Source organism: Enhydra lutris, unplaced genomic scaffold (assembly GCF_002288905.1).
Source record: "Enhydra lutris kenyoni isolate GAN:26980312 unplaced genomic scaffold, ASM228890v2 scaffoldscaffold5, whole genome shotgun sequence".
NCBI lineage: Eukaryota > Metazoa > Chordata > Mammalia > Carnivora > Mustelidae > Enhydra > Enhydra lutris.
In genome coordinates, this window is record NW_019154089.1 from 35955842 (window position 1) to 35974244 (window position 18403).

The 18403-nt window shown below is 51.2% G+C and overlaps 1 protein-coding gene across 1 annotated transcript in view; it reads left to right on the plus strand.

Moving 5' to 3' along the window:
- Nucleotides 1–209: 209 nt before the first annotated feature.
- LOC111141238 (coiled-coil domain containing 69) overlaps nucleotides 210–18403 on the plus strand; it is a 37167-nt gene continuing 18973 nt past the window's right edge. The window contains exons 1-2 of the mRNA XM_022493660.1: nucleotides 210–296; nucleotides 16759–16828. Coding sequence (XP_022349368.1) covers nucleotides 249–296; nucleotides 16759–16828 — 118 coding nt within the window. The 5' untranslated portion in view covers nucleotides 210–248. The remainder of the gene's footprint in view (nucleotides 297–16758; nucleotides 16829–18403) is intronic.

Consider the following 18403-nt stretch of genomic DNA (forward strand, 5'->3'; position numbering starts at 1 on the left):
GCTGGTCACCTGCCTTGGAGGCAGCACCGCGAACCCCGCGGGCTTCGCGGAGGCCCTGCTCTTCGGGTATTTACGGCGCGCGGCCGCCCCAGCTCCGGCTCAAGTCTGCGCTTCCAGGTTCAGTTTCAGGGTCTTGCCGGCAGCCCCGGCCCGCGGGCGCGCAGCGTTCAGCGGGGCTGGGACGGCTGGGTCCCCCGGGGGGGCCCCGCCGGAGTTAGGAGGCGGCGCCCGGGAGTCCCCGGAGGAGGATGGGCTGCGGACCCAGCAGGCTGAGCTGCTGCAAAGCCCCCAAAAAGGTAATGGGCGCGGGCGGCGAAGTTTGCCTCGGGAGGGGAGGAGGGTGCGGAACCGCTCCGCCGCAGGGACTCTCGGCGCCGCCGGCCCCCTCCGGTCGTCCCGGGGTGCCGGGCGGAGGACTGCGAGAGGCCGGCGCGGAGGGAGGCGGGGAAAGCTCCGCTGGGCGGCGCTCTTAGCGCCGGTGCGGGGCTGAGCCGCGCGGGGCAGCCGAGTTTACGAACACGGCCCCTGGGCCCGGGAAGCGCAGCTAATTCCGGCTGCCCGAGTGGGGAAATGTTTAGCTGTATAGCAGGTGCCCTTTTCCTTCCGTCTGGGGCTGCTCGCTGTGTGGCCACGGACAAGTGACTTGACCTCTCTGGGCCTTCCGCTTTTCCCACCGTTCTGAGGCACAGAGTCTCCGCGGCCGCTACTCGCAGAGTGGTCCACGGATTTACAGCAGCGGCACCACCCGGGACCTGTTTGAAATGCAGAATCTCAGGCTCTGCCCGGGACCTGCTAACCTACAACCTGCCTTTTAACGAGATGTCCAGGTGATTACAACAGGCTTTAAACTTTGAGAAGCGCTGGTCTCAAACCTCTTCAGGCCCCAGAGCTGGTGCGTGTGGGCTGTCCTGGGAGTACTGGGAGGGGCCAAAGAGGGAGGAGATCTACCGCCTGCTGCTGCCCTTCCTTTCCTTCCTGTCCCTCCCCCGAGGGGCCTCGGAGCTGGGTTAGGGCCGGGGAGACTCTACTCGGGTTTCTGACAGTAGGACCAGTTGCCCCTTGGGTTCTGACCATCACAGAAGGTCGGAGCCTGGAGCCAGAGGACAACTTCCTCCGGGGGATGCCCGAGGCGCAGAGGGGGAAGGGAGGACCCTCAAGTTCTAACCCTTCTGCCTACTACTCCTTGCTTTTCAGCCAGGTGGGAGTCGGTGGTCCCATAAACTTGATGAGCAGTCCCTCCGGAGACCCGGAGAGGCCCCACACTGCAACCAAAAGTAGTTATTTTTCATAAAACTTTAATTCCTCTCTCTCTCTCTCTCTCCTGCTTTACTGGGGCCAATGCAAGCTTTCCCTGCCCTGTGCTAGTTCAGGGAGAAGAGTTTTCACCCCAAGTACAATGCCTCTGGCTCCTCCTTTATTCCTAAAAACTTCGCGAAGCTCTGACGGGGAAACCCTCCTGCTGGTCTTCCCTTACTCCAACAGGGAAACTGAGGCTTGCCTGCAGCCGTGGAAGCGGAGGGCTGGCTGATAGGGATGGTGGGCAGAGAAAGCTGAGCCTGCCTTGAGACCTGGAATGGAGCCAGTGATGGGTGGACATCAGTCCTGGCTCTACCATAAACATGTTAGTGACCTTGAGCAAGCCTGTACCACTCTTAGGGCCTCAGTTTCTCCCCCTACATGGAGAGGGAGGGAGATGAGCAGGATGATTCCCAAAGGTCTGAGAGTCTGTGTTCTCTGTATCTGTGTCAACATCTCTCTCTGCAAAGTGGGCCAAGAGTGAATTCCATCTAGGCAGGGGTGGAAGGAGACTGGAAGAGGGGCTCCATTCCAGGCCTGACACTTCCATAGTGAGCATGGGTTCCCCTGCCTCCTTGCCCTTCCAAGAGCCTTACCAGCTGTCCCTGTCTGTCCTTGGCACAGCCTGAACTGGACAACCGCCCCCCCCACCGCCGCCCAAGCTGTGAAGGGCAAGTAAAGCCTCCACAGACTATCCCCTTGGAAAAGGGCCCCGGGTACCACCTGTGCTGATGCACAGATCAGAGGATAAGGCCTGGAGAAGGGAAGGGTCTTGACTGAAGTCACAGAGTAACTTAGAGTAGAACCCAGGTGTCCGGCTCCCTAGTCCAGTGTTCTTCGTCTGTATCCCCACTCTGTGCTTATGGTGGCTTCTTATTGATTCCAAAGCCTTTTGGCATTAAAGCTTTCAGTCCATTGCCTCAGGGCAGTCTGGCATATCTTCCCGGCCCCAGCAATGCCAGGCCCCTGCCCCTGTGGGGCAGGACCTATAAGCCAGTTCATTTGAAGTTCACGCCTGTTTCCATCCCTCCAGGCTGTGCCCCTGCCCAGTTTCTCATCCAAACCCCACAAGACCTGAGCTCACAAGGCCATCCCCACCAGCTGTCAGTCCCCTTGGGGATACAGCGCCCCAAGGATGGGATGTACAAAAATGAGCTCACACTGCAGAAGGGTTAGGTCATGGCAACCATGACTCATGCTGAGTGGACTTTGCAGAGAGCTTTCACATCCCACGGACCTTACAGAAACCCCGGAAGTTCGGCTGAGCTGCCGGCTCTTTGCCATACCACAGGTGAAGTCCCGGAGCTTCAGGCAGGAGTGATGCATCCAGTGTCGTAGGGTCCATTGATGACAAAGCTGTTCAACTGAGCCTGGTCTTCTGCACCTCCCTCTGGTGCTCATCGCCTCCTTTACGTGCTGCCCAACTATTTGAGGGCCAACCAGCCAGGCTAGGGGCCAGGCTGGCGTGCAACAGTGGTATCTCACCCAGCCTCAGGCGATACAGGAAGACTCCTTGGATGGGGGAAGAAGAGGTGTGGGGATGCCTTGACTGAGCATTGAAGGTTTGGGAGGAGTTCCGATTGAGGCAGAGAGAAGAGCCTGAGCCGGGGCTGAGCCAGAAGAAAGTAGAGGCAGCCGGCAGCAAGGAAGGAACCCAGCGTGCTCCGTGGGGACTACCCCAGCTGGGGACAGAGGCCTGACCACTAGGACCTCTCAGTCCTTCCAAGTTCAAGGATTAGAGAGTTTGCTGAGTACTGTAGTCTACTGTGCCTGGTGGGCTTAGCCAAGAGACCCAACCTGAGGCTAAGTCAGGGCCTTACTGGGATGAGCTAAACCCTGAGGAGTGCTTAAGTGGGAATCCCTGGCAGGTGGGCGCTGAGGAGTCACTTGTACTGTCAGGTCCTTCCTAAACCCGTCTTGACTGAGACCCTGGGTGATGTGGTCATGTCCCCAGGAAGACTTGAGGGAGAGGGGCCAAGAGAGAAATTGGCTGTGGACTTGGTTATAGGAATGACATGGGAGTCCAGAGGGGCCTTCCATCCCCAGTAGCTTACAGGGCCCCCTCGGCCGGGCGGGGAGGGTCACCTATTACCTCATGGTCAACCCCCTGTGTGTGTACCTAGTGTGGTGTCGGAACTCCGCAGCCCCCAGGACTTTGGCTCTGGCTGCAGCACCACAGCCCAGAGCAGAGAGTCAGCAAACCCGCTCAGCACAGCTCCCACAGCTCCCACAGCTGGGCCTCAGGCAACGGGTTCTCAGCGGGTCGGTCTTTCAGGAGCCTTTCAGGAGCACTTCTGGGTAGTAGGCCAGCAAGCGAGGTAGGGATGCAGAAGAGAATGACCTGGAAGAGGCCCACAGGGGCACATGGAATTCCGAAACAAACCACAGACACTGAAGGGGTAGGCTCTAGAGCCGGGGTCCTGTGTTCATTTTCTCCCTGTGCACAGTGGGCTGGGTGTTAGGTGCTGCTTCGGTCTTAGCTCAATCACACTCCGTTAAGTGGCTGTGGACGGGACTTGGCTTCTCCATGCTTCAGTTTCCTCATCTGTGAGAGAGGTGTGAGATTAGCTCCTGGGTCATAGGGTTGTTCTAAAGATTAGTTGAAAGAAGGCACGCAGCAGAGCCCCTGGTACACTGACTGGCAAGTGGCGTGCCCTTGATAGGTGGTCATGTGGGTGAGGCCAGAGGGAGACATAATCATACTTCAAGGACATCACTGCTTGGATCGTGCCCAGCAAAAGCAAACAGGGATGTGGGAGACAGGGGGATATTAATGTCCTTGGGGTTGGGGACATGAAGCCTGGAGCTTGGCTGTTGCCTTCAAACCTCTGAAGGGTTGCCAAGGGGACGTGAGGAGCAACCTTGTTCTCTGTTGTTCCAGAAGGCAGAATTGTGGCTGGTGAAGCTAAAGGAAGCCAAATTCTACTTCTCGTGAGGAAGAAAGGTAGCAAGATTCCCATCTCCAGAGGAGTTCAAGCAGAAGTCAGGTGACATTTTTGCAAGACTAGAAGAGGGGATGTGAGCCCGGGACTAGTAAATATTTAGGATTCGACTTAAGAAATCTAATTCTGGGGTGCCTGGGTGCTCAGTTAAGTGTCTGCCTTCGGCTCAGGTCATGATCCTGGGTCTTGGGATTGAGTCCAACATTGGGCTCCTTGCTCTGCAGGGAACCTGCTTCTGCCTCTGCCTCTACCTGCTATATTCTGCCTGCTTGTACTCTCTCTCTCTCTCTCTATCAAATAAATGACAAAAAATTTTTTTTTTAAAAAAAAGGGAAAATCTAATTCTGATTATTATAATATTTAAGGCAAAATTTCAGAGCTTGGGAAAATACAAAGAAGTTTGAAAATCACCATTAAGATATAGCCTCTATGTACATTTCAGTGTCTCATATATATGTGTGTGTGTGTGTGTGTGTGTGTGTGTGTGTGTGTGTGTGTGTATGTGTATAATGTACATAAGGGTGACTATTTTTATGTGATTGGGACTATATTTTAAAGAGGTTATATTCTAGTTAATATTTTGCTGGAGGCCTTCTTCTTACACAGTCCATGGAAACACGACATTCAATGTCCACCTAATATTCTGTGCCTGCTCCATGGCTTGTGTAACTGGTTTGGACCCTCGGTTGTTTGCATTCCCCACTCCTACCCTCATTCTTCATAAGCATCCTCGGGTTTTCATCCTAATGGGTGGGGGAGGGGTGGCTCTGAGCTCAGAGGGGAGCGGAGGGGCTGAGGGAAGACCTTCTGGGAAAGCTGGCCTCTTGGCTGGGCTTTGAGGGTTGGCGGGGTAGGGCTAGACAGTTGTGTGGGGGTGAGTGGGATAGAGGCAAGTCTGGGCTCCTGACACCTGGGCAATAGAACAGGGTAAATCTGACCTTTTAGCTTGGTTTGCCAAGGGTTGGGCAGTTGAAGAACTTGAGAGGAAGCTGACTTTCCTGGGCCCTGAGCCCTGTCCCCCAAGCATTGTGGAGACAGTGGTGTGTACGTAGCCTCTGAGCTGGTGATTTTTGCCCAACCCATAAAATCATCCCAGCTAAATCCAGTATCAGCTTCCATATACAGGCACTCTGAAAATCTTGTGAGGTTGAAAGCCAGATTTCTATTTTATAAGAGGACATCTGTACCAGTGGCCTAAGACTATTAGAAAACTTTATGATGGGGCATCTGGGTGCCACAATGGGTTAAGCCTCTACCTTCTGCTCAGGTCATGATCCCAGGGTCCTGGGATCGAGCCCCACGTCGGGCTCTCTGCTTGTCGGGGAGCCTGCTTCCCCCTCTCTCTCTCTGCCTGCCTCTCTGCCTACTTGTGATCTCTGTCAAATAAATAAAAATTTTTAAAAAAATCTTTAAAAAAAAAAGAAAACTTTATGATAATCCTTGCCTTAGAGACACAGTCTTTGGCAACACATTTCTGCACAAGTATGCAGTTTTAATTCTGTTCTTTTCCTTTGTAGTTGAATTCCCAGGTGGCTAGTGTAGGTCCCCCAAGGGTAGGATATGTCCCCCACCACCTAAAGACTTCCATCTTTGTCTCAATTGGATGCTGAGTTTGGGGCCCATGCTTCATGTCCTTTTTGTTGTAAAGAGGGCAGAAAAGGTAAAACTTCACATTAGTTGCCCAGAAGCAGGCTGCTGTGAAAGTCAAGTTGGTGATGGTCCTGAGGGGGGAGGCACTGCCCCCTGACCTCTCAGCCTTCACAGATCAGCTAGTAAACAACAGCCTGAAATCTGCCTGGAAAGGGTGTTCTCAAAGGTCTTCATATAACATTCATGTTCAAAAAAGAAACTTGGAAATTGTAGAGACACCCCCCTCCCCCCACCCCAGTAAAAGGGAGAGCCCGATGGTTGGCCCAACTTCTGGCTCTGACATCTTGGGGGCACCTGGGTTCCCATATTTGTCCCCTCAGCATCCTCCATCTTCAGAAACCTGTGAGCCCTGCTGGACCACCAGGGAGAGCAGGACCCATAGGTGGGGGAGGAGGAGCTCCTGGGAGCCTGGCGTGGGCAGACAGTAGGAGCAAGAGAAAAAAACCCATCCATCTTTAGCATGTGTAGATCTAAATCTGTCCATTACCTGAAGACAAGTCATCCTGCTTCTCTTGCCAGGTGAATTTTAATCCCTAGGAATCGTTTATCTTGTCACTTTATTTTCAAACCTGAATCTTCCAGAACATCTAGGCCAAATGCCTTACAATACATAAAACATCCATCCCACGTCCAGGCTTTCCCCCAGATAAGTGATGTACAGCCTGACCTACTTCCACTTCTCCCTCTCCCCCACTGTACACTGAGTATAGGAGGAACCTTGTAGACCTCCTTGCCACTTCTCCACTGCTCCCCAACCCTACCCACTGCCTACTCCCTTAGGATATAGCCTTGACATTAGAAAAGTTGTCTGTACTGGGGTGGGTAAAATGCACACCCCCACTAAAACTCAGGTACACCAAGAACCTATGAATGTGACCTTATTTGAAAATGGGTTTTTTAGGAGATGGAATCCAGTTAAAACGAGGTCCTACTGGATTACAGTGGGCCTTCATCCAATGACTGTTGTCCTCATAAGAACAGGACAAGTTGGACAGGGTGAAGGCCATGTGATAACAGAAGCAGAGCTCAGAGTGCTGCAGACACACAAGCCAAGAAACACCAAGGATTTGTGGCACCCGCCAGAGGCTGGGAGAGAGGGATCGAACAGATTCTCCCTCAGAACCCCCAGAAGGAACCAACTCTCCCGACACCTTGATTTTGGACTCCTAGCCTCCAGAACTGTGAGAGAATCCATTTCTGTTTTAGGGCTCCGACTCAGGGGTAATTTGTTACAGCAGCCCTGGGAAACTTGTACATCTTCAGGTTAATGACTCCCAACCCCTGCTCTCACCCTCCACCGTCAGTCAAAGTGGGCAGCAAGAACCCAAGGCCTCCCATTTGGACCCATGGCTGCCCCAGAAGAGTAGGGAGCGTGGCAAGCAAGGAGGTGCTTGGGCAAGGCCCAGAGGCTTTTTCGGCCACCAGCCTCAACTCCCGTGGGAGAAAGCACCACCCTGGGAGTCAGCCACGCTCTGACTCCAACCTCTGTCACTCACTGGCTGGGGTTCTGAGCTAGGAGGTTCTCTCCCTGGGCCTTGACGTCCCCATCTGTAAAATGACTCCCTTGGCTGATTTTAGGTTTCAAGAGAGGTATGTCTTCTTGTTGTTAATCCTTTGCACACAAGTAACATGAATACATGAATACATCACTGTTTAAAAAATTCTAAGAATTCGGGTAATAGTAAATCTCCTCCTCCTTGGCTACAACAGTCTTTGTCCTTTCTCTAGAAATGACAAGTGCCGGCCCTCTGTGCTTTTCTAGGGGCTTTTTCTCTGTTCATTTGTGTGCATTGATGTACCGAGAAAAAAGGCTTATTTTGCATATCCATGTTCTACTAAATGCCTTTCTAACTTTGTAGGTAAAATGTCCTCCATGGTTGAGACTTATGCGTGACCTTGTGTAGTGTCACGTACCTTCGTGTGTCGAGGCAGGCCCCACGACAGACATGCGGCTGGCTTCCAGTGTGTCCCTGTTACAAACGACATGCCCTGAGTTCCCCGGGGAGGCACGGCTGTCCTTGCTAATGTGTGCCTCTCTGTGGGCAGTGCGGTTGCGGGGGTGTGGGACCCCATGCCTGTAACCTGGGGCAGGGGGCAGCTACTGACTCCCCATCACCCTCCGCTCCAGGCAATTACTGCCTCCCCACAGGGGCTGCTCGAGAACAGGGGGTGGTGGGAAGGGGCTCAGGACACCCACCCTGGTCCTCCTGAGCAAGGGCGCCTCTTTTCTTGTCCTCTGGGGAAGCTCTCTTCACTCAGGGGTTGACAGCTAAGTGTCAAATCATCTGCCCTGCTCTGCCCCGAGCAAACGAGCCTGACAGGACTGATACAGGATGAGGTGGCAGGATGACCTCACTCTGCCCCTTCTTCTACATCCGAAGCATGTCAACACTAGAAGGACTCCGATGTATCCTCATTGCCCAACTCCAGGCCACAGAGAAGAAGCAACCATAGCCAGGAGAGGGTCAGGTACTTTCCCAAGGTCACACAGCAAGTGGCAAGCCCAGATTTTAACCCACTGAGCCACCCAGGCGCCCCACAAGCCCGAATTTTGACTCTAGACCCCCACGTGGAAGTTTGCCATTGGGTTGGAGAGGGCGGTGGACATCTGGCATATTATCTCAGCCCTCGGCATGTCTCTTCCTCTGCCTCGGCCGCTGACTTCATTCTCTGTCACACTCCCTCAGGGTCTCAGGCAGACCCAAATGCTAGACTTGGTACTGAGGGCCTTTGCCAGCTCCAGGCCCTCAAAGCTGACCAGAACTGTGGACACCACGAGAAGCTTGTAGCGGACAGGAAAACATGGGCTCTGGGGAGAAAGACAAGGGATATCGTGCATCGGAAAGCCTTTCTCTCACTGTCTATGAACAGGGCTGGGCCCCATGCTCAAGGCCTTCCCCGCAGTCCACCAAGACCTCGCCGGGCTGGTGCTGAAGAGGGAAGTGGTTCTGTCCTCCTCTGAGATCTCACTTCTCAGTTGATCAGATAGAAGCACTAGAGACCACATCCGGCCCTTCCTGGGGAGCGCTGGGGGCATCACAGGTGTTCCGAGAACGCGCGGTGCCCCGCAGCGGAACTCAGTGGTGCAGGCTGGCCCTCCAACCGTTAGGCCACCCTGATCTCCTAGCCACGCCGGTCTGTCCCGGGGCAGGCAGGGGGCGATGCTGATGCCACATGCTGAAACATGAATGAGGTGAACTAAATCTTCAGTGTCCCCAACACGGTGAAAATGAAATCAAATTCAGGCATTACTTGGGCGAAATGCTTCTGCCCGTCCATCTTAGAGATAGGGAAGCTGAGACCTGTGTCTTTATGGTGATCCAACAGCGCCTCTGTGATTCGGGTGTGAATGCTCGTATTTCTCAACAGCCCTGAACATTTAGGCCCTGCCTTTCCTCCCCCTTCTGGAGGGGGCCCTCTGGGCCTCCGCACCACCCCACCCCTCCTTCCTGCCTCTCCATTCAGCCAATAGGCTCTGCCTGGGGGTTGTTAAGATTCTGAAACTGCTGGTGTGGGCCCCACCCACGCTGAGTCTAGACACCGGAAAGGCAGCTCTGATACAGCACAGGGGTGGGACCTGAGTCCGCTGAGGCCCCAGATCTGGTCTGTCCTCTCAGCTTTGGCTATGGGGATCAATCTGGTGTATGCATAAAGGAAATGGAAGGGCCTCCAGGCTCCCCCTTGAATCTGGATTCTCATTAGGGCTCTGCTCCCCTGCTTTGTGGCTTCTGACATCCACCCATCTGAGGCCCACCTCCGGGCCTCAGTTTCTCCATCTGGAAATAGGAAGCGGGGATTGGAATAAACAGTCTTCAGGGATCCTTCCAACCCTGCCTTCTGGGTCCCAGGAAGCATTCCTCAACCAGAATGGGTGTGATAGAACTCTGTGGCTGAGGGAAACCAGGGGACAGGAAAGGAACCAGTAACTTTTTTTTTTTTGAAAATTTTATTTATTTATTATTGAGAGAGAGAGAGAGATTGAGAGAATGACCAGGAGGAGGGGCAGAGGGAGAAGCAGACTCCCTACGGAGCAGGGAGCCTAATGTGGGGCTCGATCCCAGGACCCTGGGATCATGACCTGAGCCAAAGGCAGATGTTTAACCAACTGAGCCACCCAGGCACTCAAGAGCTAGGTAATGCTTATGGGGCCTTTGATTACTAAATTCTCTAAGCAAAGCAGAAATAGTGAGGACCACTCTGACTGATACCACTCAATCAGAAATACACAAAGCCTGAAGGCCCTTGGAAAGCATGGAGTGATGGTCCCTACAGCGAGGTGAGACCAAGTGTGGTCAGGAAAGCCTGGGCCATCCACCGGGCTCCTCTTGACTCCATCCTAGCAGGGGGCCCAACATAAAGAATGGCTGGGCACCTTCTGTCTGTCTGCCTTACTCACCGTTGCCTCGTGCGCCTCACAGTTTGAGGGAAATTGAGGCGTCTACCCCAAAGGCTTTAGTACAGGACTCTGGAAATTCACCCCAAAGTGAACTACAACCTGGAGAACATTTAACAGAACCCTCCGAGGTCGTGTTCATGCTGGTGGCTTTTACACACCACCTGAACTTTACGCTTACCAGAGGGCTTAACTTGCTGAACATCAAAGATGCTTTATAGAATTATAGACTGTCGGAGTTGAAGGTTCTCTGTGATCACTCCATCCAACCTGCAAAATGAAGTTTGCCTTTCTTGCATGCTATCAGTGACGGAGAACTCACTACCACCACCAAACCCCCAACTCTAGGGTAAGGCAGCCTATCTCTGTCTGGGATAGTTCTGAAATTCTACTTCATGTTGAACTGAAACTTCTTGGAACTTCTAGTCCTTAACCACAAGCCTGCCCTCCGAGGCTGCGGACCACACACTAGCAGCTTCTGCCTCACGAGATTTGAAGGCAGAGATTTGAAGGCAGCAGCCAGGTTTTCTCTCCTGTTCTTGAGGCTGACCAAAAATTGTTAACAGTAGCTCCTGTAATCTGGTTTGGGGCTCCTTCCACATGTCGTCAGCTCCATTTGGATGCATTCCAGTTTGTCAATTTACTGTTAGAGATGCAAGTATATCCTTGGGGGTCTCACTGGACCCGATGTGAGCTCATCTGGCTTCTCCACAGCTCTGGCCACCGCGCTCCCACTCTGCCCAGACTCTGCACCCGTATCTGGCAGCCACATCCTGCTGCAGACCAGGTTCGTTTCAGGTTGGACTCAAAGCAGGACTCTGGTCTGGGCTGGACCAGAACTGGGTGTGTGTTACCAAGATACAAGGGCGCTGTTTCTGGCCTCCATAGTGGAAGGGCTGTCCTGGCATTTGGAAGAACGAACAGAACAGTGTTCCGATCCTGACGTGTGGCAGATAGAGAAATTGAGGTCCAGCGCAGGCAAGGGACTTGCCTAAAGTCTCATAGGAAAGCTGGAACCCAGGTCTCCTGGTGTCTCCCCCAGTTCTGGGTTCTCCCTACATCCTGTGCTGCCAGCTGCCCCCCTTTCGCTGTCTTCTCCCAGTTTCTGTTGACTCAGGAAACCCCAGTGACCCTGCTATCCCTCTTCCAGAGCTCAGTCCGGATGCCTGACCCCAGCCCTGCGCCTCCCTGCTCTGCTTTTGGAAGGGGAAATTCTTGTGTCCATCTCCCAGCTCCTGTCCTCTCCCACCACAGGGTGATTGATCTCTGCTCAGTGGCCTCTGAGGAGGGAGCTGCCCGAGCCCCAGATTGCGGATTTTCCATGTGCTTATCAATCCTGCTCAGCTCTGGTCTATGTGTTCTCAGGTTCCTGTGACCATCAGAGCTGCCTACGTAGACTGGCCGATTAGAGCTCCCCAGCACACTCACCACCCTTGGATCCTGTGGGTCTAGAACTGGGTGCCAGAGGCTGTGTTAAGCAAACATTCCAGGAGGTTCTAATACAGGAGATCTAATACCATATTCCTAGAAATAGTGTTCTTGGCATGCTATCGGATCCTGGGACAAATCCAAAGTGGGTTTCAAACATGGTCCCTGTCCTCAAGGAGGCCCTTGGCCTCGTTGGAGAAACATAGGGAGCCAGGTAGATCCCCACATGGGTGTCCGAGCAGGCACCCAGGCACAGAGCTGCTGGGGACTAACTCAGTGCTGGGGAGAGACAGAGAGGAAACATGACAGGTGCTCACTCTGAAAGCCTGAGGAACCATGGAGGGTGTGTCATGCTGGGATGAATGCCTTGGGATGGCCTCAAACACAGGGATGTGCCCACTGGGGCCAGGAGTACAATAGGCTTGTTTGGTTTGAGTCTAGCAAATTTGCAAGTTTTTTTTAAGAAGTAATACTAGTCCCTGTTGGCAGGGCTGCCGTAAAACTGTCCTTGTCGTGCGCCAACAGTGGGTGCATTCATGGGTGGAACCTTTACGGAGGGTAAAGCCGGTGGTTTTGGATGGGTAAAAAAATCATATAAATCAGCAAGTGATTAGTGAAAGCATAATTTGGAAATTAAGAAATGGAAATAAATGAAGTATTCATTCAGATTGTTAAACAATTGAACTCGTTCACAAAGATGTAATATTTGAGTCATTCAAATTAATGTAGCTACAGAACACTTAATGCCATATAGTAAAGGCTCATAATATATTTGAAAAAGTACAACATAAGGAAGTATATGTAGTGTTCCAGTAATTAATAAATAGATCTATTATTACTACCACTATAATTGGAGGGAGATGTTTACAAATATTTATTAAAGAAATAGGGAGAAAGAAGAGGATGTTCGCCTGAGGACAGATGGTGGTGAGTCTTTTTTTTAAGTCATATAAGTAGAGAGTGAGTACAAGAGGGGGAAAGGTAGGCAGATGGAGAGAGAGAAGCAGACTCCTCACCAAGCAAGGAGCCCAAGGCAGGACTTGATCCCAGGACCCTGGGATCATGACCTGAGCTGAAGGCAGAGGCTTCACTGACTGAGCCACCCAGGCATCCCGGTGATAAGTCTTGGACATCGCTGGAAGCTGTAATCCTGGGAATCATTTTGTCAGGATCTGGGGACTTGAGTGCAGGGTCCCGGCTTGCCTGTGGTCCAGAAGCTGTTAGTGGGGGAGAGCTTTTCATCTTTCTGCGGTGGTGATCTGGCAGAAGACAGTTTTTCATGAGCTCGATGATCTTACTTCAGGCCAGTCTAAGGGAGAGCTACCAAAGCACTACACTACTTTGTTCTTGCCCTGCTTTCCAGACAGAACGTAATAAACTCAGGCAATGTTTGAGCTCTCAGAATATGCCAGACACTCTAGGGCCATTATCCCATCTAATCCTTAAAACGATCACCTGAGGAAACCCAGGCTTGGAGAGGCCATGCAGTCACACAGTGTTATATTTAGGATTTGAATCCTGGTGTGGGTAATTCTAGAATCCCAGATCTTTCTTTTTTTATTTTTTAAAAGTTTTTATTTATTAATTTATTTTAGAGATAGGGAGGGGCAGAGGCAGAGAAGCAGACTCCATGCTGAGCCCAGAGCCTGACTTGGGGGTTGATCCACAGCCCCAAGATCATGACCTAAGCCAAAACCAAGAACTGGACGCTTAACCAGCTGAGCCATCCAGCACCCCTGGAATCCCGGGGTTCTTAACCACACTGCTCCTGTCTCTACTGTGCTGAGACCTGGTTCTAATGTTGAGTTTGCCATCTAGGCACAGTGTGACCATGTCCTACCTCCCTGGGTTTCCTGTGATAAACTTGGATGTGAGTACTACGGAGAGGAGCAGAGGTCAGAGGCTGACCTCCACCACGGGGATCCACTAAGACCTTCTTGACCCTATACCTAGCAAAGGAGGGATCAGGAACCCAGAGGAGGGAAGAGATTTGTCCAGGGTTGTAGAAGAGCTGGGACTAGAATCCGGGAATTCTCAGTTCCATGAAAACACCCCCAGGTTAGCGTAGCCAGTGGTGGCAATGGGGGATGAGACAACTATTGATCTCCCTCCGTCCTACAGCCCAGGGTACAAAGGCTGGCTTCTGTCACTTCCCCAGACTTGCTTTGACAATTTCTCTGACTTGGGCCTGGGCTGGGCATCCCCTCTCTCGTGGGTGGAGAGAGCCGAGTCTTCAGGTCTTCACCCTTCACCGGGCGGAAGGAGACCTCAGTTGTCAGAGATGCCGGCCCCCGAGGGCCAGGGGGAAGGCACTGTGTCTTGTTCCATCTGCCAGGGGCTCCCACTGCACCATGCTCTGTGCCAGGCTCTGTGGGGCAGGAACAGAAGGTTGTAGAAACCTGCCCTTGACTTACCTTCCTTCCCCAACCAGAAGCACGCTTTCTAGCACCAGGTCAATCATTCTTGAGTTCAGGAAATTGTTAATAATTGTATGCAATAACTGATGTTTAGAAATCTGTGACCAGAGTAAAAAGTACAGTTAATTGAACATTTTCATACCCTTTCCACAGGTTTATTTTTTTTTAAGTATCTCTCATTTTTTCCTTTCTTTCTTTCTTTCTTTCTTTTTTTTTTTTTTTTTTTTTTAGAGAGGGAGGGAGGGAGGAAGGGGGCAGAGGGAGGGAGAGAATCTTAAGGAGACTCCATACCCAGTGTGGAATCCCAACAGCCTGGAGCCTGATCCATCTCCTGAGTTGAAAGCAAGAGTCGGATGCTCAACAGACTGAGCCACCCAGGTGCCCCTTTTAAGTGTTTCTTAAAATGGGATCTAGAATTTTTTTTTCATTTTTTTTAAGAGCATCTTTTTTTTTAAAGGGATAGTTGACAATATAAACATTATATTTGTTTCAAGTGTAAAATAATGATTCAGTGTATGCATATATTATGAGTATATAATACTCATATATTATATTATTATAACAGTAAGTCTAGTTAACATTCAGGAACATTTTGAAATGTCTGGGTGGCTCATTTGGTTGAGTGTCTGCCTTCAGTCAGGTCATGGTCCCAGGGTCCTGGGATCGAGCCCCATATTGGGCTCCTGGCTTGACAAGGAGTCCCTTCTTCCTCTGCCTCTTCCCTCTGCTCTGCTCTCTCAAATAAATGAATAAAATCTTTAAAAAGAAAAAAAAAGTGATGTTATATATTTTAAAAAGACATCCAAGAACATCTTTAAAAGTTACAGAATGGCTTAATTTATATTTTTTATCCCAGAATCTGGTCCAGTGGCTAGTGTCATGCCTTTGCTGACTTTCCGCCTATCTGCGGTAAAATGAGAAAATTAAAGGTTTAAGTGTGTGTATAACATTGGGTAAGGATGTCAGTTCCCCTTTCCTGGAAGGGTGTCTTGAGCTTTCCTTATTGTATTTTAGAAGGTTAGAGAAGGTCCTCTATTTTATGAAATGATGGTGTTAGTCTGCAGATAATGTTCTCAGAATCCTTGGTGGTCAACCCATATCAACTCTCCTATTAAAAAATATTATTTACGGGGCACCTGGGTGGCTCAGTGGGTTAAAGCCTCTGCCTTCAGCTCAGGTCATGATCTCAGGGTCCTGGGATCGAGCCCCGAGTCAGGCTCTCTGCTCAGCAGGGGAGCCTGCTTCCTCCTCTCTCTCTGCCTGTCTCTCTGCCTACTTGTGATCTCTGTCAAATAAATAAATAAAATCTTAAAAAATATATATTATTTATGAAACTCGAAAATCTGGGAGCCACTGACTCTGCTTTGGGATTTAGCCCTTTGGCATAGTTTCCTACTTTGATCAGATTCAACTAGTACTGGCTCAGGTTGGTGAAAAAGCCCATAGGTATGGCTCAAGCCCTTGACTCTGCCAGTTATTCACTAACCACCTTGACTGAGTCCTCACCTCCCTTAGCCCCAGCCTCCTCTTCTGTAAATTGCGGATATTCCTGTTTCCCAGGATCATTTTGAAGATCAGCTAAGGTAGTGTGGGTAAGACATCATAGTGCCTAGTATATCATGAGTATGGTGTCTTACCCCCAGCTGTCAAGGGAGATACCACTACCTCCTTATCGTTGGCAAAACATCCCTCTAACAAAGAATAAGCATGGTAGAACCATGGCCTAGACTTCTCCTTATCCTCCTCTTCCTCCCCCTCCTCCTCCTCCTCCTCTCCCCCCTCCTCCTCTCTCCTCCTCTTCCTTCTCTTCCTTCTTTTTCTTCTCCTCCTCCTCATCATCATCATCTTCCTCCTCCCCCTCCTCCCTCTCCTCCTCCTCCCCCTCCTCCCTCTCCTCCTCCTCCCCCTCCTCCTCCTCCTCTTTCTTCTTCCTCAAGAATTTATTTACTCATTTGAGAAAGAGATGGAGAGTACAAGCAGGGGGAAGAGCAGAAGGGGAGGGAGAGGGACAAGCAGACTCTTGAGCTGAGCATGGAGTGACACACTGGGCTCGATTCCAGGACCCTGAGATCATGACCTGAGCCTAAACCAAGAGTTGGATGCTTAACCGACTGGGCCACCTGGGCGCTCCCCAGTCCCCACCCCATGGCTTGGAGTTCTGATGCTTTGCCCCGAATACAGGGAACTTGGAAAGAAGTCGTGGTAACCATAGTTCCTGAGAGGAAAGGGTAATTGTCTCTGAACTAGAGGTTGGGAAGTTTCAGCTGTAATTGGGTTGAGGGTAATAGCAAAAGGTCTGGCCAAGAGCTGGAAGAAGGAAGAGGTGGGGAGGGCCTCATGGATGATGGCACAAACCACGAGAATCTAAGAAGAGGTCAACCAGCAGCAAACTCCCCACTGAGGGTTTCCCTGGAGATGATGAGAAATCCTACTCGGGGAACCCCTTCTCCACAGAGGGAGTGCTGCCTTTGGCTAGTGAGGGAGGCAGCCTAAGTAACTAGATCCAAGGCAAGGTCTGGCATAGCTGGATGTTGGTCCTGTCTTGCCTTTGGAAGGATCCTACTATAGCATCCATCCTTACACTGACCTCCTACCCTCTACCTTCACCTCATTGTTGTCTCATTTCTTTCAGAGGCGCCAAAAACCAGATCAGCCACCCAGACCAGAGCCACAGGAGCTAGGTCCCCTCAATGGGGATACAGGTGAGTAGCCAGCCCCATTAATGCCCTCCCTACCCTCCATGAGGTTTCCTACTTTATAATCAACAAAGCTGATACAGCTATTTAATTATCTCATGAGATCTTAGGTAGGTTACATTAATAGCAGTATCATGTCTAAAATCAAGGAGGTGATACTCCTGACTTGTACTTGCCTCTTCCTGGCTACTGATACAACACCTGGAGTGCTGAGTTTATTTCTGGAAAGTACCTTTTCAGGAGAATCCAGAAAAATTGGAGGGAGAACAGTGAAGACAGATCAGGCTGGTGAGGAATCTGGAACCCAGTACTGTAAGGAGGACTTAAAGGAGCAAAGGATGTTTTACCTGGAAAGAAGATGTTGCAATAAAACACAACAGGTCTCCCCAAGTGTCTGCAGTGCCCTCAGAGAGAAGAAAGATAAGCCTTGTTCAGTGTGACCCAGAGGTCAGTACAAAGGCCTCAAGGTGGCAGAAACAGGCAGGCAGAATTCAGTTCAATCTCAAAAGATGTTTTGTGTGATTGTTGATTTAAAACCGCCAGAGCTACCTAGTAACGAAATGAGCTCTCCATCTCTGAAAGGGTTCAGTTACAGACTGGAGACTGGCGGGGCCATTGTAGACGACGTTTAAGTACCAGATAAGCAACTGGACCCGGATTCAGAGGCTCTGTAATCTGCCTGTGCACAAGAATTACCTGGGGGAACTTCAAAGATACTCATTCTGGGGCCCTGCCGCAGACCAGCTCAACAAGAGTCTCTGGGAGTGGGGCTGAAGACTCCGTCCTGGTGGTGATGGTCTGTCTTTGTTCTAAGCCTCTCCCTGGCCGGGACTGGTCCAGGTACTGGTCTTGTGGACCAACGTTTGGGACCCTGAGCCCAATGGTTTATGAGAGTCTGGGGTTCTCTGAAATTGACTACGGCTATCCCCCAGGACCCAGGGCACTGACTCGCTCCCTCCAACCCCCATCCTGACAGGCAGCCCAGGGCTGGCTTCCTGGCTAGCAGCCCCACTCCTCAGCTTTTTCCTCATGCTCTTTGCCAACCCTGTCTCTTGTGCTCTGCAAAAATAATATGACCATTAACGACAATGCCAACTACATCCGTGATGCCACCCCCTCTAATGGTTGTCAGGAGCAATAATGACTCTCCAGAGAGCATTCAGTTAACAAAGCAGCACATTTATTGAGCAATTTCTAAATGCCTGGCACGATGCTTCCTGCTCTGTGTGCATCAGCAGGCAGGATGAGATGGCCGTCAGGAGGTCTTGCCATGGGATCAGACTGTGCAGGTTCCAGCCCGGGCCCCGACTATGAACGGTGTGATCCTGCGCCAGTTGCATAACTTCTCTGTCCCTCAGTTTCCTCTCTGTGAAATGGGGATAAACGTAGTCCCCACCACACTGGGTTGTTGTGAGGACTGCGTGTTCCCCGTGAGGCCCTGGAACAAGGCTGGCATGTGCCTGGGCATGGTAAGCTCTCAGTATTCCTTACCTTGCTGGTGTTATTTCTGTCGCCATCATTTCCTGATTTGATCATCTCCATAGTCCTGTGGGCTAGGTGTTATTATTATCCCGATTTCCC